Source organism: Rhinopithecus roxellana, chromosome 13 (assembly GCF_007565055.1).
Source record: "Rhinopithecus roxellana isolate Shanxi Qingling chromosome 13, ASM756505v1, whole genome shotgun sequence".
NCBI lineage: Eukaryota > Metazoa > Chordata > Mammalia > Primates > Cercopithecidae > Rhinopithecus > Rhinopithecus roxellana.
In genome coordinates this window covers 2,969,945-2,988,028 of record NC_044561.1, presented here as the reverse complement: position 1 = coordinate 2,988,028, position 18,084 = coordinate 2,969,945, and the positions used below count along the sequence as shown (strand labels likewise).

The following is an 18,084-nucleotide window of genomic DNA, read 5'->3' as shown; positions in this document are numbered from 1 at the left end:
AGGGTGGGCTTGGGGAACAGAGCAGACTCTTGGGGAAAGGGAAAGTCCACACCAGGGCTGGGAAGGGAAGGTTGGTGAGACTGACCAGGCCAGGGCATGGGGCCAAGGGCTGGGGCGGCTGAGCCCTCACCTGAAGTACTGGATGCCGACCATCTCACACCAGGCCCGCGCCCGGTCCACAGCCCGCCCGTCTGGATCCGTGCACTGGTGAGAAGCAGCCTTGCTGAGCACCAGGCCCACAGCCCCCCTGGCCCGCACTCCGCCTGGCCCTGCCCTGTACTCTCAGAGCCCTGGCGTTGGGAGCCCCAGGCTCTTTCGAGTCCGGCTGAGCCACACAGCAGCAGAGTGGCTCAGGCAACACCCCTTCCTGGGACTGCAGGGACTGTCCCAGCCGTGCAGTCAGAGGGGCAGAGGTCTCAGCAGTGCCCTTCAGGGATGGTGAGTTGGGAAAAGTGTAGCGGGTGAGTTGGGAAAAGGGCAGTGGCTGAGTGGACAGGCCTCCATGTCCCCTCTCCCTGAAGTTTCTTTCTTTTTTTTTTTATTTTTATTTTTTGAGACAAGGTCTGCTTCTGTTGCCCAGGCTGGAGTGCAGTGGCATGATCACAGCTCCCTGCAGCCTCTGCCTCTTGGGCTTAAGCAATCCTCCCACCTGAGCCTCCTGAGTAGCTGGGACCACAGGCACACCATGTCCGGCTAAGTTTTTAATTTTTTTGTAGAGACGAAGTCTCATGATATTGCTCAGGCTGGTCTCAAACTGCTGGGCTCCAGTGATTCACCCGCCTTAGCCTCCCAAAGTGCTGGGATTATAGGGGTGAGTGGCTGCCCACTCTGCAGCTTTTGTCCATTCTGGGCTTCTACACTGGGCTATGTTTGCAGAAAAGGATCCACAGCTAAAAAGGGTTTGAAAACCCCCCTGCTGGTGGTCACTGAGGGTCCCTGCCCTGCACTGAGACTCCGAATTGGGGACTCTCTCTCCCTCCAGCTGGCTAAAGGCGATGGACACAGCCCTGCTGTCTCCCCCGGCACCAAAGGCCCCACAGGATGAGGGGAAGCCGTCCACCTGGGCTGCAGACCCTGAGGGAAGTGGCCTGGGGGAGGGGCCCACACTCACACAGTCCACCACCATCTTGCCCAGTTCCTTGGCCCCAAAAACAGTCTTGGCCAGTTCCCAGGGGTTGCTGGGACGGAAGACATCCACACAGGTCACAGGCACCTGTGGGGACCTCCCTGTCCCCAGGGAGACAACGATGGAGAGTTTCTTCACCTTGTTGGCCTGACCCTGTTGGGAACAGGACAGGGGCAGTCAGAAGGGACCTTCTACAGGCAAGGGGAGGCCCAACGCTGGGCTCTGGGGCACATGAGAACAGGGCAAGAGGTCTCTGGTGGCAAGAGCACGCCTGGCATGATTTCCAGCCAGCCCCTTGCACGTGACCCCGGAAGGGATGGTGCGGGCATCACATGCCATCTGCTCAGGATAGCACCTTTGTACCAACAGGACCACACATACACCAGCTGCGAGAAGGATCTCGCCCACCCCATCTGATCCTGGCCCAAGTCAAGTCGTGGCCAGGGGAGGAAAAGCAGAGGGTGTTTCTTGGTGTTAGTGATTTGCCAGGTGTTTGCATCATTACTTCATTTAATCTCCAGCCAGTCTGTGGAGAGGGCACCGATCACCCAGTTTGCAAATGAGGGCTCTCAGCACAGCTCAGGCCCGGAAGCAGCTGCCAGGGCCACATGGTAGGGAAGTAGGGGCTAAGGCTTGAACCCGAGCCCTGGGTGTTACCTCTCTTTTTCTTTTTTTTTTTTTTTTGAGACAGTCTCGCTGTGTTGCCCAGGCTGGGCTGCAGTGGTGCGATCTTGGCTCACTGCAAGCTCCACCTCCCGGGTTCACACCATTCTCCTGCTTCAACCTCCCGAGTAGCTGGGACTACAGGCACCTGCCACCTTGCCCGGCTAATTTCTTTTGTAGTTTTAGTAGAGACGGGGTTTCACTGTGTTAGCCAGGATAGTCTAGATCTCCTGACCTCATGATCCGCTTGCCTCGGCCTCCCAAAGTGCTGGGATTACAGGCGTGAGCCACCACGCCCGGCCGCTGCCTCTCTTGTTTGTTTCCGAACAAGCTCTGCTGCCAATTTGCAGGATGATCTTGGGTGATGCCTCCCACTCTGGGTCCCAGGCTCCCCATTCGCACACAATAGGAGAGTTAGACTGGCTAGGGTCTGACAGTCTCTGCCGCCTGCAGAAAGCCCGCCCTGCCTGGTCTGGCCCCTAGAGGGCGCTCCCTTGTCTGTCCACCCAGAGCCTCTGCTGCGACGCCCAGGATGCCCTGGGGCTTCCGGAAACCACAGAGCAAGGATGGAGCTCAGGCTCCGGGCGCTGCTGTGAACATTTCCCAGCCAACAGCAGTCCAAGGCCTGGCAGCCTCCCGAGGCAGGCGCTATGATGGCCCCATTCAGTAGCTGCAGTGAGCACGGGCAGAACCGGGACCCCCAGACACGCTCTGGCTCCAGGGCCCGAGCTCAGCCACCGTGCTCGCCCACACTGGTCACCCACTGCCCGCCGCACCACAGGGCCTCCCCTAGCATGCTGGGTCCTGCCAGCCTCTGCTGTACCTCCGCAGGGGGAGGGCTGCTGCTCTTCCTCCAGATCACTGATTCTGCACTGCTCTGTCCCCAAAGGCCTCAGGATGGGTCCCCTGTTCCATGGAGCCCTTTCCGAGCCCCCAGGACTTTTAGCAGAGGCATCACAGTCCTCCACCACAGCACCAGCAACCCGTGGGGGCAGGCATTCCTGTTGGACTGTCTATCCACAGAGGCGAGCTCAAGGGCAAGCACGTGTCCTGTCCCCAGGCTGGCTGGAGTGGTACGTTCACGGTACGCATGCTGCCCTCCCCATTCATGCACACTTAGAGCACAGTGGTCCTCAGACCCCCCTTAGCACAGTGCTTCAGGCAGACTCCACCCGTGGAACAGGTTCCAGTGAGATCAAGTTGCCCTGCGTGCACGTATGAATAAGTGCATGTGTAAAAGCCACCTGCTGTCCTGGGGGTCAGTCCCTAGCATAGTTTGCTGAAACAGGATTGGCTCCAGGGAGCAGCGGGTCCAGGCATTCTGGCCTGCGGCACTCACCTTGCGGATCAGGTCCTGACTGTACTCATGGATCTCGGTCATGGCATCCAGTGTGGGGTTGTTGGCCAGCAGCCCACCGTCCAGGAAGCGCCCATTGGGTCGGAAGTAAGTAGGAGCTGCCCCGCTGCTTCGGGCTGCCCGCCACACCAGCTGGTCTAGGGGCGGGGAAGGAGGGTGGCCCAGTGGCACAAGGAACTGGTATAAAACCCATGCGCTCCAGATCTCAGGGTGTGCATGTTGGGGGCTGGGAGTGGGGGAAGAGGGGAGGCTGGGAACTGTACAGAAGCAGGACCCACAAGGCTACACTGTCTGGCCAGTTCGTCCCGGTGGAAGGCAGGTACAGCTGAGAACTTTCCAGGGACTTTTCTAACCTGCCGGGGGCCTGACAGCTCCCCTGCAATCCCTGTCCTCAGCCAATAAAGACCACTACAGTGCGTGGGCTGGTGGCACAGTGAGGGTGCCTGATGGCAAGTGCATGACTCCTACCCACCACCCTGCAGCCTCTTGGGCCAGTTGCTTCCCATGGATGCATCAAACTGATTTAAACCTGAGGGCCGAGCTGGAGGCCTGAGGTTAACGTTCTGGTTGAAACGAGGCTCCCGGACAGTTTCTGGAGCATCGTAGTTCCGGAACAGGTGGAGTTCAGCTGGTTGCCGGTCAGACAGTGTCCCTGTCAGCATCACCCTGGAGAGAAATGAGGCAGGAGGACTGCTGAGCCACCCGCCCATTCACCTTTCCCCTTCCCCACCATTCACACCCCAGGGCCTTGGGCAGCAGAGTGCCTACTCCAATCTCTGTTTGGGATAGGTGGGCTTCTCCCACCATCCCCCAAAAACAGGCTCTCTCCGGCAGTGCTGGAGGAGTGTCAGATTGGTCCAACCTTGGGAGGGCAATTCGGCAAAAGCTGGTTTTTTTGAAAGGCTAATCCAATGGGAAAACCTGCGGCAAGACTGATAAAACAGGTCTGTTATCTGTTATCAGAATTAGGAAAGAAAAGGGGCCATCAACAGACACTGCAGACATTAGCAAAAGGAGAATCGAGTGGCTGCGGTGGCTCATGCCTGTAATCCCAGCACTTTGGGAGGCCGAGGCAGGTGGATCACCTGAGGGTCAGGAGTTCGAGACCAGCCTGGCCAACATGGTGAAACCCCGTCTTTACTAATAATACAAAAATTAGGCATTGTGGCGCATGCCTGTAATCCCAGCTACTTGGGAGGCTGAAGCAGAAGAATTGCTTGAACCCAGGAGGAGGAGGTTGCAGTGAGCCGAGATCACACCATTGCACTCCAGCCTGTGTGACAAGAGTGAAACTCCGTCTCAAAAAAAAAAAAAGAAAAAAAAATTGAACCACTCTATGCCAGCAAGCTTGAAGATTTAGATGAAATGGACACATTCCTAGAAAACCTCACTTAACCAAAACTAATTCAAAAAGGTATTTAGAAACCCCAAGTGGTCTTACAACCACTAAAGAAACTAACTCCATCATCAAAAATCTTCCCATCAAGCAAACCCCAGGCCTAGAAGCATTTACTCTGAAGTTCTACCATAAATTCAAAATAAAGTCACTATTACACTCACTCTTCCAAAAAAAATAAGAAGAGGAAATATTTCCTCAAAACCCAAAATAGGAAAAAACGGGTCAAGCTCCCCACCAGCGTGGACACAAAAATCTTAAAATATGATCAAACTGAACCCATCAGAATACTCTCTGGAGAAGGCACCAGTAATAGAGAGTAGGCCTCAGACAGGTACTTGCACACCTGACGTTCACAGCAGTGTTATTTACAATAGCCAAAAGGTGGCAACCAAAATATCCACCAGTGGATGAATGGAGAAGCAAAACGTGGTGGATACAGACAATGGAGTTTTTCAGCCTTAAAAAGGAAGGAAATTCTGACACATGCTACAACATGGATGCCAAGTGAAATAAGCCAGTCATGGCCGGGTGCGGTGGCTCACGCCTGTAATCCCAGCAGTTTGGGAAGCCGAGGTGGGTGGATCACGAGGTTAGGAGTTCAAGACCGGCCTGGTCAACATGGTGAAACCCTGTCTGTACTAAAATACAAAAAATTAGCTGGGTGTGGTGGCGGGCGCCTGTAATCCCAGCTACTTGGGAGGCTGAGACAGGAGAATCACTTGAACCCGGGAAGCGGAAATTGCAGTGAGCCGAGATTGCGCCACTGCACTCAGCCTGGGCGATAGAGCAAGACCCTGTCTAAAAAAAAAAAAAAAAGAAAGAAAGAAAGGAAAGAAGGAAGGAAGGAAGGCAGGCAGGCAGGCAGGCAGTCACAAAAAGACAAATACTGTATGATTCCACTTATATAAGGTACTGTCAAAGATAAAATTGGAACAAATTTAGAGATGTTAATTGGCTTTTATTGATGAACTGAGAGACAGCCCACAAAACCAGAATAGGTTCAAAGAACTCTGGCCTGAAACCTGGTCAGGCAGCATTGATGGGCTGAAAACCAAAGTGAGGTATGGAACTTAATCGGTGTGCCTTGTTTGAATCAGGTGGCTATCTAGGATTGATTAAAGCTCAGCTATTGTAGCTAACCAGAACTCAGCTATTTGTTACATGGGTATATGCCTAAGCTAACTAGGTTCACTTGGCATGAGTGACTCCATATTGGTTTGGTCTGTTGGGCCTGGTACAGAATCCTGGTCCAAATCAATTATCCCCCACAAATTTTACTTAACAGTACCTGGAGTAGTCAAACTCATAGGAAGAGAAAGCAAAATGGTGGTTACTATTTTGAGCATTTCTGAATGATCTTTTCATCTTTTGAAAATGAGTCCTTTGATGGATGTATGGATTTGAAATCTTTTATCCTACTGTTTTTTTTTTTTTGTTTTTTTGTTTTTTTTGTTTTTTTGAGATGGAGTATCACTCTGTCGCCCAGGCTAGAGTACAGTGGCATGATCTCAGCTCACTGCAACCTCTACCCACTAGGTTCAAGCAATTCTCCTGCCTCAGCCTCCCGAGTAGCTGGGATTACAGGCGCCTGCCACTGCGCCTGGCTAATTTTTGTATTTTTAGTAGAGATGGGGTTTCACCATCTTGGTCAGGCTGGTCTTGAATTCTTGACCTCGTGATCCACCTGCCTCAGCCTCCCAAAGTGCTGGGATTACAGGCGTGAGCCACCGCACCTGGCACTTTTCTCCTACTCTGTGGCTTGTCTTTTTACTCCCTTTATGGTGTTTTTGTTGTATTTATTTATTTGGGTGGAACCATGTTTTTAATGGAGTAGAATTTATAAATATTTTTCTTTTTATAGCTTGTGTGTGTGTGTTTGTGTTTTTTTAAGGCAGGGTCTCACTCTATTGCCCAGGCTGGAGAGCAGTGATGGGATCACAGATCACTGTAGCCTCAGCCTCCAGGGCTCAAGTGATCCTTCCACCTCAGCCTCTCAAGTAGCTGGGACTACAGCCATAATGCCACCATGCCCAGCTACCTGTTAGTTTTAATTTTGTTGTAGAGATGAGGGTCTCACTATGTTGCCCAGGCTGGTCTCGAACTCCTGGCCTCAAGTGATCCTTCTGCCTCAGCCTCCCAAAGAGCTGGGATTACAGGCTTGAGCCACCATGCCTGGCATATTCCTACTTTTGAGAAGAGGTAGAAACTTCAGGGTCAATGCTTGTATCCACTTTTCTCTACTGCCCCCAAGAATAGCCATGGTGTTGTTGAACAAGGCCAAGGTGGAGGATCTGCCGTCCAGACACCAGGACTCACCACACAGCTGTAGTCATTTATGCTCTGTGGTCCGGGCACAGGGACAGCTTTCCAACCAGTGGAACAGAACACAGCCTGGAGCAGATCCAAGCACAGAGGGACGCTTGACCCACTGCCGAGGAAGCGGAGCAAAGGACAGACTTCACAGATGGGGCTGGGAAAATTGGCCAATCAGCCAATCATGTGGAAAACATTAAATTGGATCTTGGACTTCACCCTCATACAAAAATCAATTCCAGGTTGATAAAAGATCTCGACGTAAAAGGCAGATCTAGAGAGCTTTCCAGCTTGACACAGGAGAATCGTATGCTGCCTGGGGGCAGCAAAGGGGTTCGTGAATGAGACATAACAAGCACAAACTAGGCTGGGCACGGTGGCTGACGCCTGTAACGGGAGGCCGAGGCGGGAGGGTCACCTGAGCTCAGGAGTTCAAGACTAGCCTGGGCAACATGGTGAAACCCCATCTCTACAAAAAACACACGCGTTGGCACATGCCAGTAGTCCCAGCTACTCAGGAGGCTGAGATGGGAGGACTGCTTGAGCCCAGGAGGTCGAGGCCACAGTAAGCCGTGTTCATGGCAATATACTCCAGCCTGGGCCCCAAAGCAAGACCCTTTTTCAAAAAAAAAGAAAGAAAGGAAAAAATCACAAACTACAAGAAGAAAAATATTTATAAATACTATCTACCCCATTAAGAACATGGGCCCACCAAAAAAAATGAAAAAAATAAAAATAAACCTAGAAACACCACAGAGCAAAAAGACAAGCCACGGAGTGGGAAAAAAGATTTAAGGTCCCTGGCCTTGGACCCTAGGGAAGCCCACAGACGGGATGCCGAGCCCCTAAGACTGGGGGAGACTCACTTTCAGAATATGAAAAAAATCACTCAGAAATGCTCAAAACGCTCCTCCTGGAACACACCTTTCATCCGGCCCCAAATGGGATGCATTGCTTAGTCCTAGGATTTGGGCCTCCCAAACAAATGCTTCCTGGAAATGTGACTTTCTCCTTTAGTCTGACTTAAATTAGTTCAAGTCTCATAGACCTTAAATTACAGGCAGGACTGAAGCCGTCTGATTATAACCTAGTAGTCTGACCCGGGGAGCAAGTGCTGTCTGAAATGTGAGAAAATCTTTAGCCGTGTCCTTTGAAAGGCCAGTGGGTTCTTTTTGCCTGGGTAGCAAAAACCCAGCCTCTGCCCAGGTGGTCTCAGAGAAGGGTGGCCCAGGCTCTTTCCAGGCAAGTCCCAGACCCTTGGCCAGGCAGGACAGAGCCAGGCCCTCCGCCTCCCTGGGAAGGGGGTTCCCTCTGCTGCCCTCAAGCATGGGGCGCTCTTCCCCCTCCCCCAGCAGGACAGGGAGCCCTCTGTCCCCAGGGAACAGCCACAGTGGGCACAGCTGTGGTCACGGCCCCAGTGCGCCAGGCTTACTTGGGTTTCTTGACGTCCGTCATCTTGGTGTGCTCCCCAAATTCCCGCTTCAGGAATTCCTCCAGGGGCCCTGACTCGTAGGGCCTGGAGCCCCGGAACACCTCATCCTTCATGCGAAAGTACACGCCACGCATGTAGGCCATGGACTTACCTAGGAATAAGGGGGTCGGAGGTGGGGAGATGCAACGGCCACACGCAGGGCTCCCAGAGAACAGCCTGCAGAGGGCCTGAGCGCAGGAGGTGGCAGGAAGAAGCGAATTTACCGAGGCCTAAGCAAACCCACATTCTGGGCCCTTCCTTTGCAACATTCCGGACAGAGAGAAGCCCCCTTCCGGCTGGGCATGGTGGCTCACGCCTGTAATCCCTGCACTTTGGGAGGCTGAGGCGGGTGAATCTCTTGAGGTCAGGAGTTTGAGACCAGCCTGCCCAACATGGTGAAACCCCGTCTCTACTAAAAATACAAAAATTAACCAGGTGTGGTGGCAGGAGCCTGTAATCCCAGCTGCTCGGGAGGCTGAGGCAGGAGAATCACGTGAACCCGGGAGCGGAGGTTGCAGTGAGTTGAGATGCACCACTGCACTCTAGCCTGGGCAACAGAGAGACTCAAAAACCACTGAAGCCTTGCTTCAGCAGCCCCAGGGCTCTGCACCTCATTTTGTATTCTTGATTTTGTATTATTTTCCTTAAAGAAGAGCCCCTGAAGAGTAAAAGCTTATAAAAGTTAGACCCACCTTGTTTGTCACAGGAAACAAGGAACAGCCCTGTCCTTTGAGCCTTCAGAACAGACAGGGCCAAGGGGCCAGCTGCACCTCTAGGAAGGAGAAGCTGCCCCACCTCCCCAGTGAGGCAGTGAGTTCCCCAGGACCAGGGATGCACAAGCAGAGGGTAGCTGAAATGAGGGCATCTGCCCACCAAAGGGTCAGCCAGGACACCTCTCAAATTCCCCAGGGGGATGGATGGGGAAGAAATGGTCCCGGAATGGGGAAGAAATGGTCCCTGAAGAAGGACGTGGTCCTTTTGGAGAGGAAGCTGGGACTCTGCCCACTCTGCCTGCTCAGACTTTGTGGGAAGGTCTCAAGACCCTGGATGGGGAAGACCCTGGATGGGGAAGAAATGGTCCCTGAAGAAGGATGTGGCCCTTGTGGAGAAGCTAGGACTCTACCCACTCTGCCTGCCCAGACCTTGTGCCCGCCCTTGGACCCTATGGAAGACCAGAGAGGGGATGCTAGGACCCTGAGGCCGGGGGAGAGAGCTGGGTGCACAGCTGGAGATCCAGTCCTGACTGCCCAATTCACTGGGCGATCCTCTCTGGTTCTCAGTTTCCTCATCTGCTCACCTTGCAGGGCTATGGTGAGAATCACCAAAAGGAAATGAAATACCAGTCAAGAAACTGCTGTGGACACTAAAGTCCTGGCAACTTGACAGATGACTCTTCTCCTCCATCCACGGGACTCTGTCCCCAGCACCTCCTGGACTGCCTGAGCCCCCTGCTCCTGAGGCTGGGGGTATGCCTGCCTCAGCTCTGCATCCCTAGCATCCAACACCGGCCTGGCCCACAGACCCTGATACCCACCCCAGGGTGGGGAGTCCTCCCCTGGCACCTCCAAGACTTTGCATGACCAGGATCCACATGTGGGGGCACTCTGGAGAAAAATGGAATCTGACCAGCACAGGGGCAGGGGCGCCAGTCAGAGATGTTGAGTCCCAGGACAATGCCCAGGAGGTTGGGGGGAGCTGAGGACCCTGATCTGGGAATGCCCCTCCCCACCTGTCAGCACCTAGAAGCTCAGACAGCTCCAGAGAGGAGCCATCACAACACTGGCCACCTGGCTATCTGTCCAGCAAGCTAGGCATCTTTGTAAAGTGGCAATGAAAGGAGACTACACAGTGGCCTGTGGCCTGGGAAGTGCCAGGCTGGGAGTCTAGGGGATTGCGCTCCAGCCCAGCGACCCCATGGATGAGCTATGTGACTTCAGGTCATCCCTCCCGGCCTGGGGACTTAATTTCAATAAAATTTCCCAGTAAAAATGAAGTGTGCAGGCGAGGGCTCTGGCATCCTGAGGCTCAGTGGCTCCTCATTTCTGAGACTGCCTGCTGCGTGCACCCTGGGAATGGGATTCCTTATGTGCAGGCTGTGTGGTCCCTGGTGCCTGCTTTGCAGGGGTAAGGGGAAGAGGGGTTAAGGTAATTGACAGAAAATGCTTCCTATGCTGAAATTTCACAGCCAGCTCTACCCTCTGTGGCCAGAGGGTGGGGGATCCCCAAACCTAAGCCCCTGTGCCCAGCCCTTCTCCCTCCAGCCTGGGACCCCAGCACCTGCAGCCCCCACCCCTGCCTCCACAAAGGGCTTATAGCCCTCCCCTACCCCTCCACTCTCTTTTTGCAAAGCCCTGAAAACGAACTCAGCCTCCTTGAGGACAGGCCTCAGCCCCACCTAGCCCCATTCCCAGGGGCCGCCCTCACCGTGCAGAATGGCCAGGGCCAGGATGCCTCCAGTGCTGGTGCCCGCCACCCAGTCAAACAGGTCCTTGGTGGCCACACCCGAGGCCTTCTCGATGGCGATGAGGAGCTGAATGATGATGAGGCCTTTCACTCCTCCTCCGTCCAGGCACAGCAGGTGGTCGTGGCTGCAGTGGGAACAGCAGTGGGAGAGAGGAAGGTCCGGCCACAGCCCGGCACTTTACATCCGCCCTCACAGCCCTTGTCCCCTGCAGCTGTGCCCTGGCAGATAGACCCAGACAGACCCGAGGAACTTCTATCCTATGCAGGGCAGTGAGGGTGGGGGTGAGGGCAGTAAAGGAACAAATGTCTAGTATTTCAGGGGCTGGAGAGTGCAACAGAGAAAGGGAAAGGAAGGCTGGCGGTGGTCTCACTGATCAGGCACCATCCCAGCAGGCTCTGGGCCAGTCTTCCCAACTTGGGACACCTGATTTTGGTCAGTATCAGGCCTGACCCAAAGCAGATGCCTGATAAAGTCTGTTGGAATTAAACAAGGCTGGCGGAGGAGGGGCCGGGCCCTACAGCCAGGCCAGGAATGGGCAGTAAGTGGGTGTCAGGGTCCTCCACACAAGGTGGGAGAAGCAGGGGAAGAGGAGGCAGGGAGGAAGGAAGAGGTTCATGTCAGGGGCTGTGGGAGGGTTGCCACCAGCATTATTAGCTCATGTCATTGTCCCAAACGCCTCTGAGGTAGACCCTTCCTGACATCCCTATGCTTATTTATTTATTTATTTATTCAGAGACGGAGTTTCATTCTTTTTGCCCAGGCTGGAGTGCAATAACGTGATCTCGGCTTACCACAACCTCCACCTCCTGGGTTCAAGCGATTCTACTGCCTCAGTCTCCCAAGTAGCTAGGATCACAGGCGCCCGCCACTACACCCAGCTAATTTTTTATTTTTAGTAGAGACGGGGTTTCTCCATGTTGGCCAGGCTGGTCTTGAACTTCCAACCTCAAGTGATCCACCTGCCTTGGCCTCCCAAAGTGCTGGGATTACAGGGGCAAGCCACCGTGCCCGGCCTTATTGATTGATTGATTGAGACAGGTCTCCCTCTGTCACCCAGGCTGGTGTGCAGTGGCACAATCACAGTTCACTGCAGCTTCAACCTTCTGGGCTCAAGTGATCCTCCCACCTCAGACTCCCGAGTAGCTAGGACTACAGGCAGGAGCCACTGCGCCTGCTCTCTGTGCATATTTTTGAGTGAAGGAGGGAGTGTCGCTCAGAAGTTAGGTGACGGGAATCAAGTCACATGGATGTGGACTCGACCTGGACCCAGGTCTGCCGCCTCTTGAGTCACATGCTCTCCAGAGCGCGCTGACATGTCTCCCCACATCCTGCCTGTCCTCACTGGCCATGCCCTGGGGGAACGCCTTTGTGGTCGGTTCAGCCTGGAACCTTCCTCTGATCTTCTCATCTTCCCATCTCAGCTTGAATTGTCACTGCCTGAGAGAAGCCTGCTCTGACGCCATCGGGACCCTCCCGCACGGCCCGCCTGCTCCACCTGCTTCCTGGTGGGGGCTGTTTCCATTCCATTCGCAATCTTTCTTTTACTCTCTCCTGCGCTGACCTGGAAGCTCCACCAGGGCAGAGGCCACCTCTGCTCTGCACAGCACTGTGTGTCAAGGGGATGCAGGAGGTGCCCAAGAGGGCTGATAAATGGAGGAGGCCCGGGTCCCACCTCTGGGGGTCTTTTCCTGGACCAGGTACCCAGCCCCCCAGTAAGTCCAGAGGTGGAAGGGGAGGCTATGCTGCTGCTGGAGGCCAAAGCAAACAAGCAAGACTCCTGAAGATGCGGGGCTGGCGACAGAGACGAACCGAGAGGGCGCAGGGCTCTGTAGCCTGGAAGGCCCAAGTGGGGAGGTACTGAGGGGTCTCCGGACTCTCACCTTGGCCCCACTCCAGGGAGGGTTCTGGGGCTCCAGAATCTGGGGAATCTGCTTCTCCTCCCTTGGGAAATGTGGGTCCTCCCTGAGGTACAGCTGCCTCACCTCAGCCCCTGCACAGGTGTGTGTATGTGTGTGTGTGTACATGCATGTGTGTGTGCATGCGTGTCCATGTGTTTGCATGTGGGTGCATGTGCATGCATGTATACCTGTGTGCGTGTGTGCACAAGCATGCAGGGGGCACAGGGGAGGGAATGATGATAGGGCAGGGGCACCTCCAGGGCACATAACAGGGTGGCATGGAAGTGAGTGCGACGTGTGAGGACCCACAGAGCTGCACGATCACTGCCTGGCCCTGGGAGTGGAGCTGCCTCTGATTCTGAGAAGAGAGCTTTCCCTGCAGGGCCCTGGCACTAGGTATAGAGTCCACAGAGAACCCATAGAGAGCCTGGGGTAGCACAAAGGACGTGGGTTCAGAAGACCCGGGTGTGAGTCGCCACCCTGACACTCACTCTGTGTGACCTTGAGCAAGTCACTTAACCTCTCGGGGGCTCAGGTTCTGCACCTGCGAAACAAGGTTACTAATTCCTCCCTGGGAAGGTTGTTAGGAACATGAGAGACTAATACTGAATAAATGAATCAACTGCAGCAATAAAGGGAGGTGGCGACAGCAGTAGCCGGAAACGCATTTGTCCTGGTACCTTGCCGTGCCAGCTGGCACTGATTCCAAGCACCCGGGATTATGCCTGAAGGGCAAGGCCTGAGCATTGTCTCTTTGCATCCTGTCACCCAGGCCCACCTCTTAAAATGGGCCTGAGTATACAGCAGGTGCTGGGGAAGGCAGCCCACTCCACTATTCTGCAGAGGGAGGTGGTTAAGGAAGCCGGTAGGAGCAGCAGGAAGCAGCTGCTGACATCTCCCCAGGGGGAACCCGGGCATCTCCAGTGACCTCCGGGATCAGCCCCACCATCCACTCATGGCTCGAGGAGGTCAGGGAGGGAGGCCAGAACACTGTGCCAGCCCCACTGAATCCAAGCCTGGCACCCTGGGCTGGTCCCCAGAGTGAGTTCTGTCTCTGCTGAGAACTAGACGACTAGGAGCAGAGCCATCTCGCCGGCTGTGGGGGTGCAGAGTAAAAAGCCTTGAACCCACGACAGCGGGTGGGTGAGGGATAGGAAAGCGCACACATTCCCCTTTCTGCCCCTGACTCTCAATCCACTTACGTCCGCTTCTCGTCCCTCATGGAGCCCAGGATGAACGCTGGCTTCCGGGCCCGCGAGATGTGCATGAGATCCTGCAGTTCTGTGAGGCAGAGCACGGCATGCTGTGGACAGGTGGGTCCCCAAGCCCTGCCACCCCAGGGTCCCTAGATCAAACCTGGGCTGTGCCTGACCATGGCCACGCCCTCACCCCACTCCCCGGTCATCTGTTCCTTCCCCCCAAGGAAGGACTCTGTCCCAGGAGAAAGCTGAGCCAGAGGCCACAGGAGAGAAACGGGCTGGAGTGCAAAAGGGGACCCACTGCTCTGGGAAGGGCTCCCCACCTTGCCCAGCCAGCTCCCAGGTTCCCCTCAATCTCTTCCTCTTGAAACCCTGAGGCATGAATACCCTTGCGTGTCCTCTTCAGACAAAGTGCTGCTTCTTGCATCAGAGCCGATGCTGCTGATAACCACCTGGGGCCTAAGAATTCTTATTCCCTATTGACAGGTGAGGCTCTAAGAGGGTCTGTGATTCGCCCAAGGTCATTTAGTCAAAAGGCCGAGTCAGGACGTTCCTCGGGGTTTAAGTTCATGGATGAAGGGAGACATCCCTTGTCCTGATTCCCAGGTCTGGAAATCCCAGTGGCCTCCGGGATCAGGCCCACCATCCACTCTGTCCACGTCTTCCTTTGTGACCAAGGCCTGCCCCATGTCCACCCAATTGACTAGCTGCCCCTCCTGACAAGCAGCCCAGTCCCTGGGTGCCTGGCGCAGCAGCCTGTGTGACCCCAACTCTGACAGCCCCCCACCACTGCGCAGAGTCTAGAAGCAGCAAAGCAGAACCGATGGCTGCAAAGCGGTGTCTCCCCCTTCCCAGGGCACATGGCTGCAGAGTGAACAAGGGAAGCAGGAGAGTGGCCGAGAGAGGCCGTGGACAGAGCACCAGGGACGGGGTGCAGGGGAAGGGGCGTGTGGTGTGTGTGCAGCTGGGAAGGACAAGTTAGGGAATGACAGCTAGAGCTAATGTCGCATGGCTAGGCTCGGCAGCCTCTCCGGGCCCAGGGCGTTACCCATCTGACGCCGCACCCCAGGCCCACCATCCAGCCTGGCTTGGGTGACTGCCTGCAAAATTGAGAGACAAAGATGGGAGGTGGAGGGAGGAGTTCCTGGGAGGGGAGAGAGAGGTGGAGCCAGAAGGACTGGGGGCTGTGGTCACGGTGCCTCTCCAGAGCTCCAGACTTGGTCGGGCTACCCTGGCTGGAGGTGCTGCCGCCTCCACAGTTAAAAGTCTGGCTTGCCAAGGACTGGCTCCTGGCTGCCCTCTTTTCAGGGGACCCCACTCCCAAACCATCGAGGTCCCTGGGTGGGCCAGCCCACAGAAAGCCCAGAGAAGGATCCCGACTAGTCTGGGGGTACCTCCCTGGGCACCAAGGATGTACTGGGGCAGATGCTGGCTGCCTGGCCACATTCAATTTCTGAAAGTCACCATGGGGCCAGGAAGGGGGTACACAGGTCTCAGGCCCAACTGAGAGTCAAACAGTGTGATAGAGGTCAAGCCAGAGTGACAGAGGAGAAGCCAGAGGGCCTGGGCGCCCAGTCCCCTGACAGCACTCCTCGCTGCCCACCCTGAGCACCCTGGGGACAGGAGGGCAATGAGAGCAGCGACTTTATGGGTGCCACTGGAAATGCCCAGGTCTGAGACTGTGTTCAGGGCACATCATCTCAGGGGCAACAGAGGGTGGGACATCAGCCAGGGATGCCCCAGGCCTCCGGGATCTGTGGGTTGCTGGCTGCCTGGAGGCTAACAACTCTGGCTCCATCCTCCCCTGCTCCCTTCAGTGACTTCCATCCTGGGGATCCTGTTGCTTTGGTGGGGCCTGCTCTGATCCAGGGGACTGGGAACCAGCTGGAGAAGAGGGAGTTGGGAGGCAAGGCCTACCTAGGTTGTTTAGGCTGATCGGTGGGGGCTGAGCTCTTTCCAGGGAGAAGGGGTGATGTGGCGCTGCAGAGCCCTGCTCCGCGGGAACCCCGTGGATGGGTGGGAAGCAGTATTCGGCCCCCACGGTTCTCAGCAGAGTCAAGATCGCCTTCCTGGTGTCAACTTGTCATGGTTTGGGGAAGGGGAGACCGCACAGGATCAGAAATGATGTCAACATGCAAAGGAGAGGCCCCTCGTTTCCACACTCTGTCCCGTCCCAGCTACCAGGCCCTGGGCACGTGGGCTGCTCCAGAGGCCTCAGCCCACCCTGACAGGGAGTGCTGCTCCCAGGCTGGTACATCCCAAGCAGCTTCCTAAGGTCAGGGAAGGAGGACATGGGAGAAGGAGGTCACTGTCACCCTGCCTGATGACTGTGGGAACTCCTTCTTTCCTTGTACTCCAGCTGAGAAAGCAGGATTCCCACAGCCACTTTGAGTGATTCTCAAAAATGCTAAGTGGATAGTTCAGGGTTCCAAAGGGACTAATGAGCCAGCTAGTGGGCACCTACTCCATTTGATGGATGGGATTGCTGAAAAGGAGGCCACAGATGCGGTGCATGCAGACACACACGTGTGCACTGGCACACACACACTGGTGCCATCAGTGACCCCCACAGCTCCTGAAACCCTCCAGAGCAGGCTCCAGGCCTCTGGTGAGGAGGATCTGCTCTGTCCAGCTCAGAAGCTAAGGCTCACTGGGCGAGCGTGCAGCACGTGGCCATGCGCTCCTGTCCACACAGGCATGCCCAGTGCTCATGCAGTATAGTGCATGCACCCTATGGTCATTCTAGCCAGTGGTTCCATCAGTGAATTCCCCAACAGTAGGGGAAGAGGGCTGCTGCTGGCTCTCCTGTCCCCACCCCTGCTGGGAGTCTTAGCACCTGGGGTGGGAGCGGGGCTGCATGGAGGAGGATGCTGGTATGGCAAGACCCTTGGTGGGCCTGCATCTACTGCTCAGGGCCCTTGCGCTTGGGTAAGGTAGCCCCCTCTCAGAGTAACAGGTGCTCCTGGCAGCTCTGAGCAGGGCAGGTCAGCACAGGATGCTGGTGCCTGATGACTGGGATTTCCCTCCTCAGTCCCTGCATCCACCCAACCCTCGCCCCACTCCGGCCCCAGAGTGCAGAACACATACGTCTGCTGATCTTAGAGGCTAGGAATGTAGGAGTCTCCCCGAAGTCATTTGGGGTGTCCACTTCTGCTCCAAACACAATGAGGGCCTTGATCATCTCCACGTTGTCTTTCTGTCAGGGATGAGAGAGGGTAAAACGTGTAACTGCTCAGGGAAGTGAAGAGCAAAGGGACCCTTGGCTGCCTGCCCCAACCTGTCAACTCACCCAGCAGGCCTCTCCTCAGCACAGGGAGACACTGGAACCCTCCTCACCCCTACCCCAGTCAATCTGGGAGTCCAAAGTCTGCCATTTGATGGCTGGGGCCCTGACAAACAGGTTTAAAAGCACCCACAGGGGAGGGTGTAAGAACCCAGGCAGAAACTAGGGGTGACTCGCCCCTGCTCTGCCAGCTCCGCTTCCAAGGAAGCAGTGCATCTGTGACCCGGACCCAGGAGCCATGGGGACACAGTAGGTCAGCTGCTGATGGCTTTCAGGAGTAGCAAGGAGAGGGTGGGTGAAGGCAGGGAAGGTCATCTTGCTCACCCAGTCCAGGGTGTCATCCCTGAGGGGTGACCGAGCACACGTGCCCCTGATGACAGCCTTCGGGGGAGTGCCCCTGTGAAGGGCATCACACATTTCCACACCTGGAGGCCAGGCAGGGGCGCAGCTTGGCATGGTTTCACAGGACACACTGGCCACCTGGAACTCTGGGCTCTGGTCTTGTCACCTCCCTCTTCTTAGGACGTGATTTCCCTGCCTAGAAGATGAAGCTGTGGGTCTAGAATGGTGTTTTCCAAACAGTTCTTCTATTAGAATGTTCTATTGGGACTTCTATGGCTATAGATAGGTGTGTGTTTTCAGCATTAACTGTGAGTTGTTGTTGTTACCTTTTTTTTTTTTTTTTTTGAGACGGAGTCTCATTCTCACCCAGGCCGAAGTGCAGTGGTGTGATCTCAGCTCACTGCAACCTCTGCCTCCCAGGTTCAAGCAATTCTCCTGCCTCAGCCTCCCGAGTAGCTGGGATTACAGGCGCCCACCACTACGCCCAGCTAATTTTTTGTATTTTTAGTAGAGACGGGATTTCACCATGTTGGCCAGGCTGGTCTTGAACTCCTGACCTCGTGATTCAC

General features: G+C 55.3%; 1 protein-coding gene across 7 annotated transcripts in view; it reads right to left on the bottom strand.

Moving 5' to 3' along the window:
• The window catches only part of PLA2G6 (phospholipase A2 group VI), a 72,059-nt gene that overhangs the window by 882 nt on the left and 53,093 nt on the right, over window positions 1–18,084 (bottom strand). For 5 of the 7 annotated variants that reach the window (XM_010389227.1, XM_030914996.1, XM_030914997.1 and 2 more), the window contains 9 exons: window positions 16,978–17,086; window positions 15,808–15,969; window positions 13,894–13,972; window positions 10,754–10,917; window positions 8,291–8,441; window positions 3,676–3,812; window positions 3,129–3,283; window positions 1,112–1,279; window positions 131–204 (listed from right to left, as the gene is read on the bottom strand). In XM_010389227.1, the coding sequence (XP_010387529.1) occupies window positions 131–204; window positions 1,112–1,279; window positions 3,129–3,283; window positions 3,676–3,812; window positions 8,291–8,441; window positions 10,754–10,917; window positions 13,894–13,972; window positions 15,808–15,969; window positions 16,978–17,086 (1,199 nt within the window). The remainder of the gene's footprint in view (window positions 1–130; window positions 205–1,111; window positions 1,280–3,128; window positions 3,284–3,675; window positions 3,813–8,290; window positions 8,442–10,753; window positions 10,918–13,893; window positions 13,973–15,807; window positions 15,970–16,977; window positions 17,087–18,084) is intronic. The other 2 variants (XM_010389228.1, XM_030914999.1) reach the window with 1 other exon arrangement.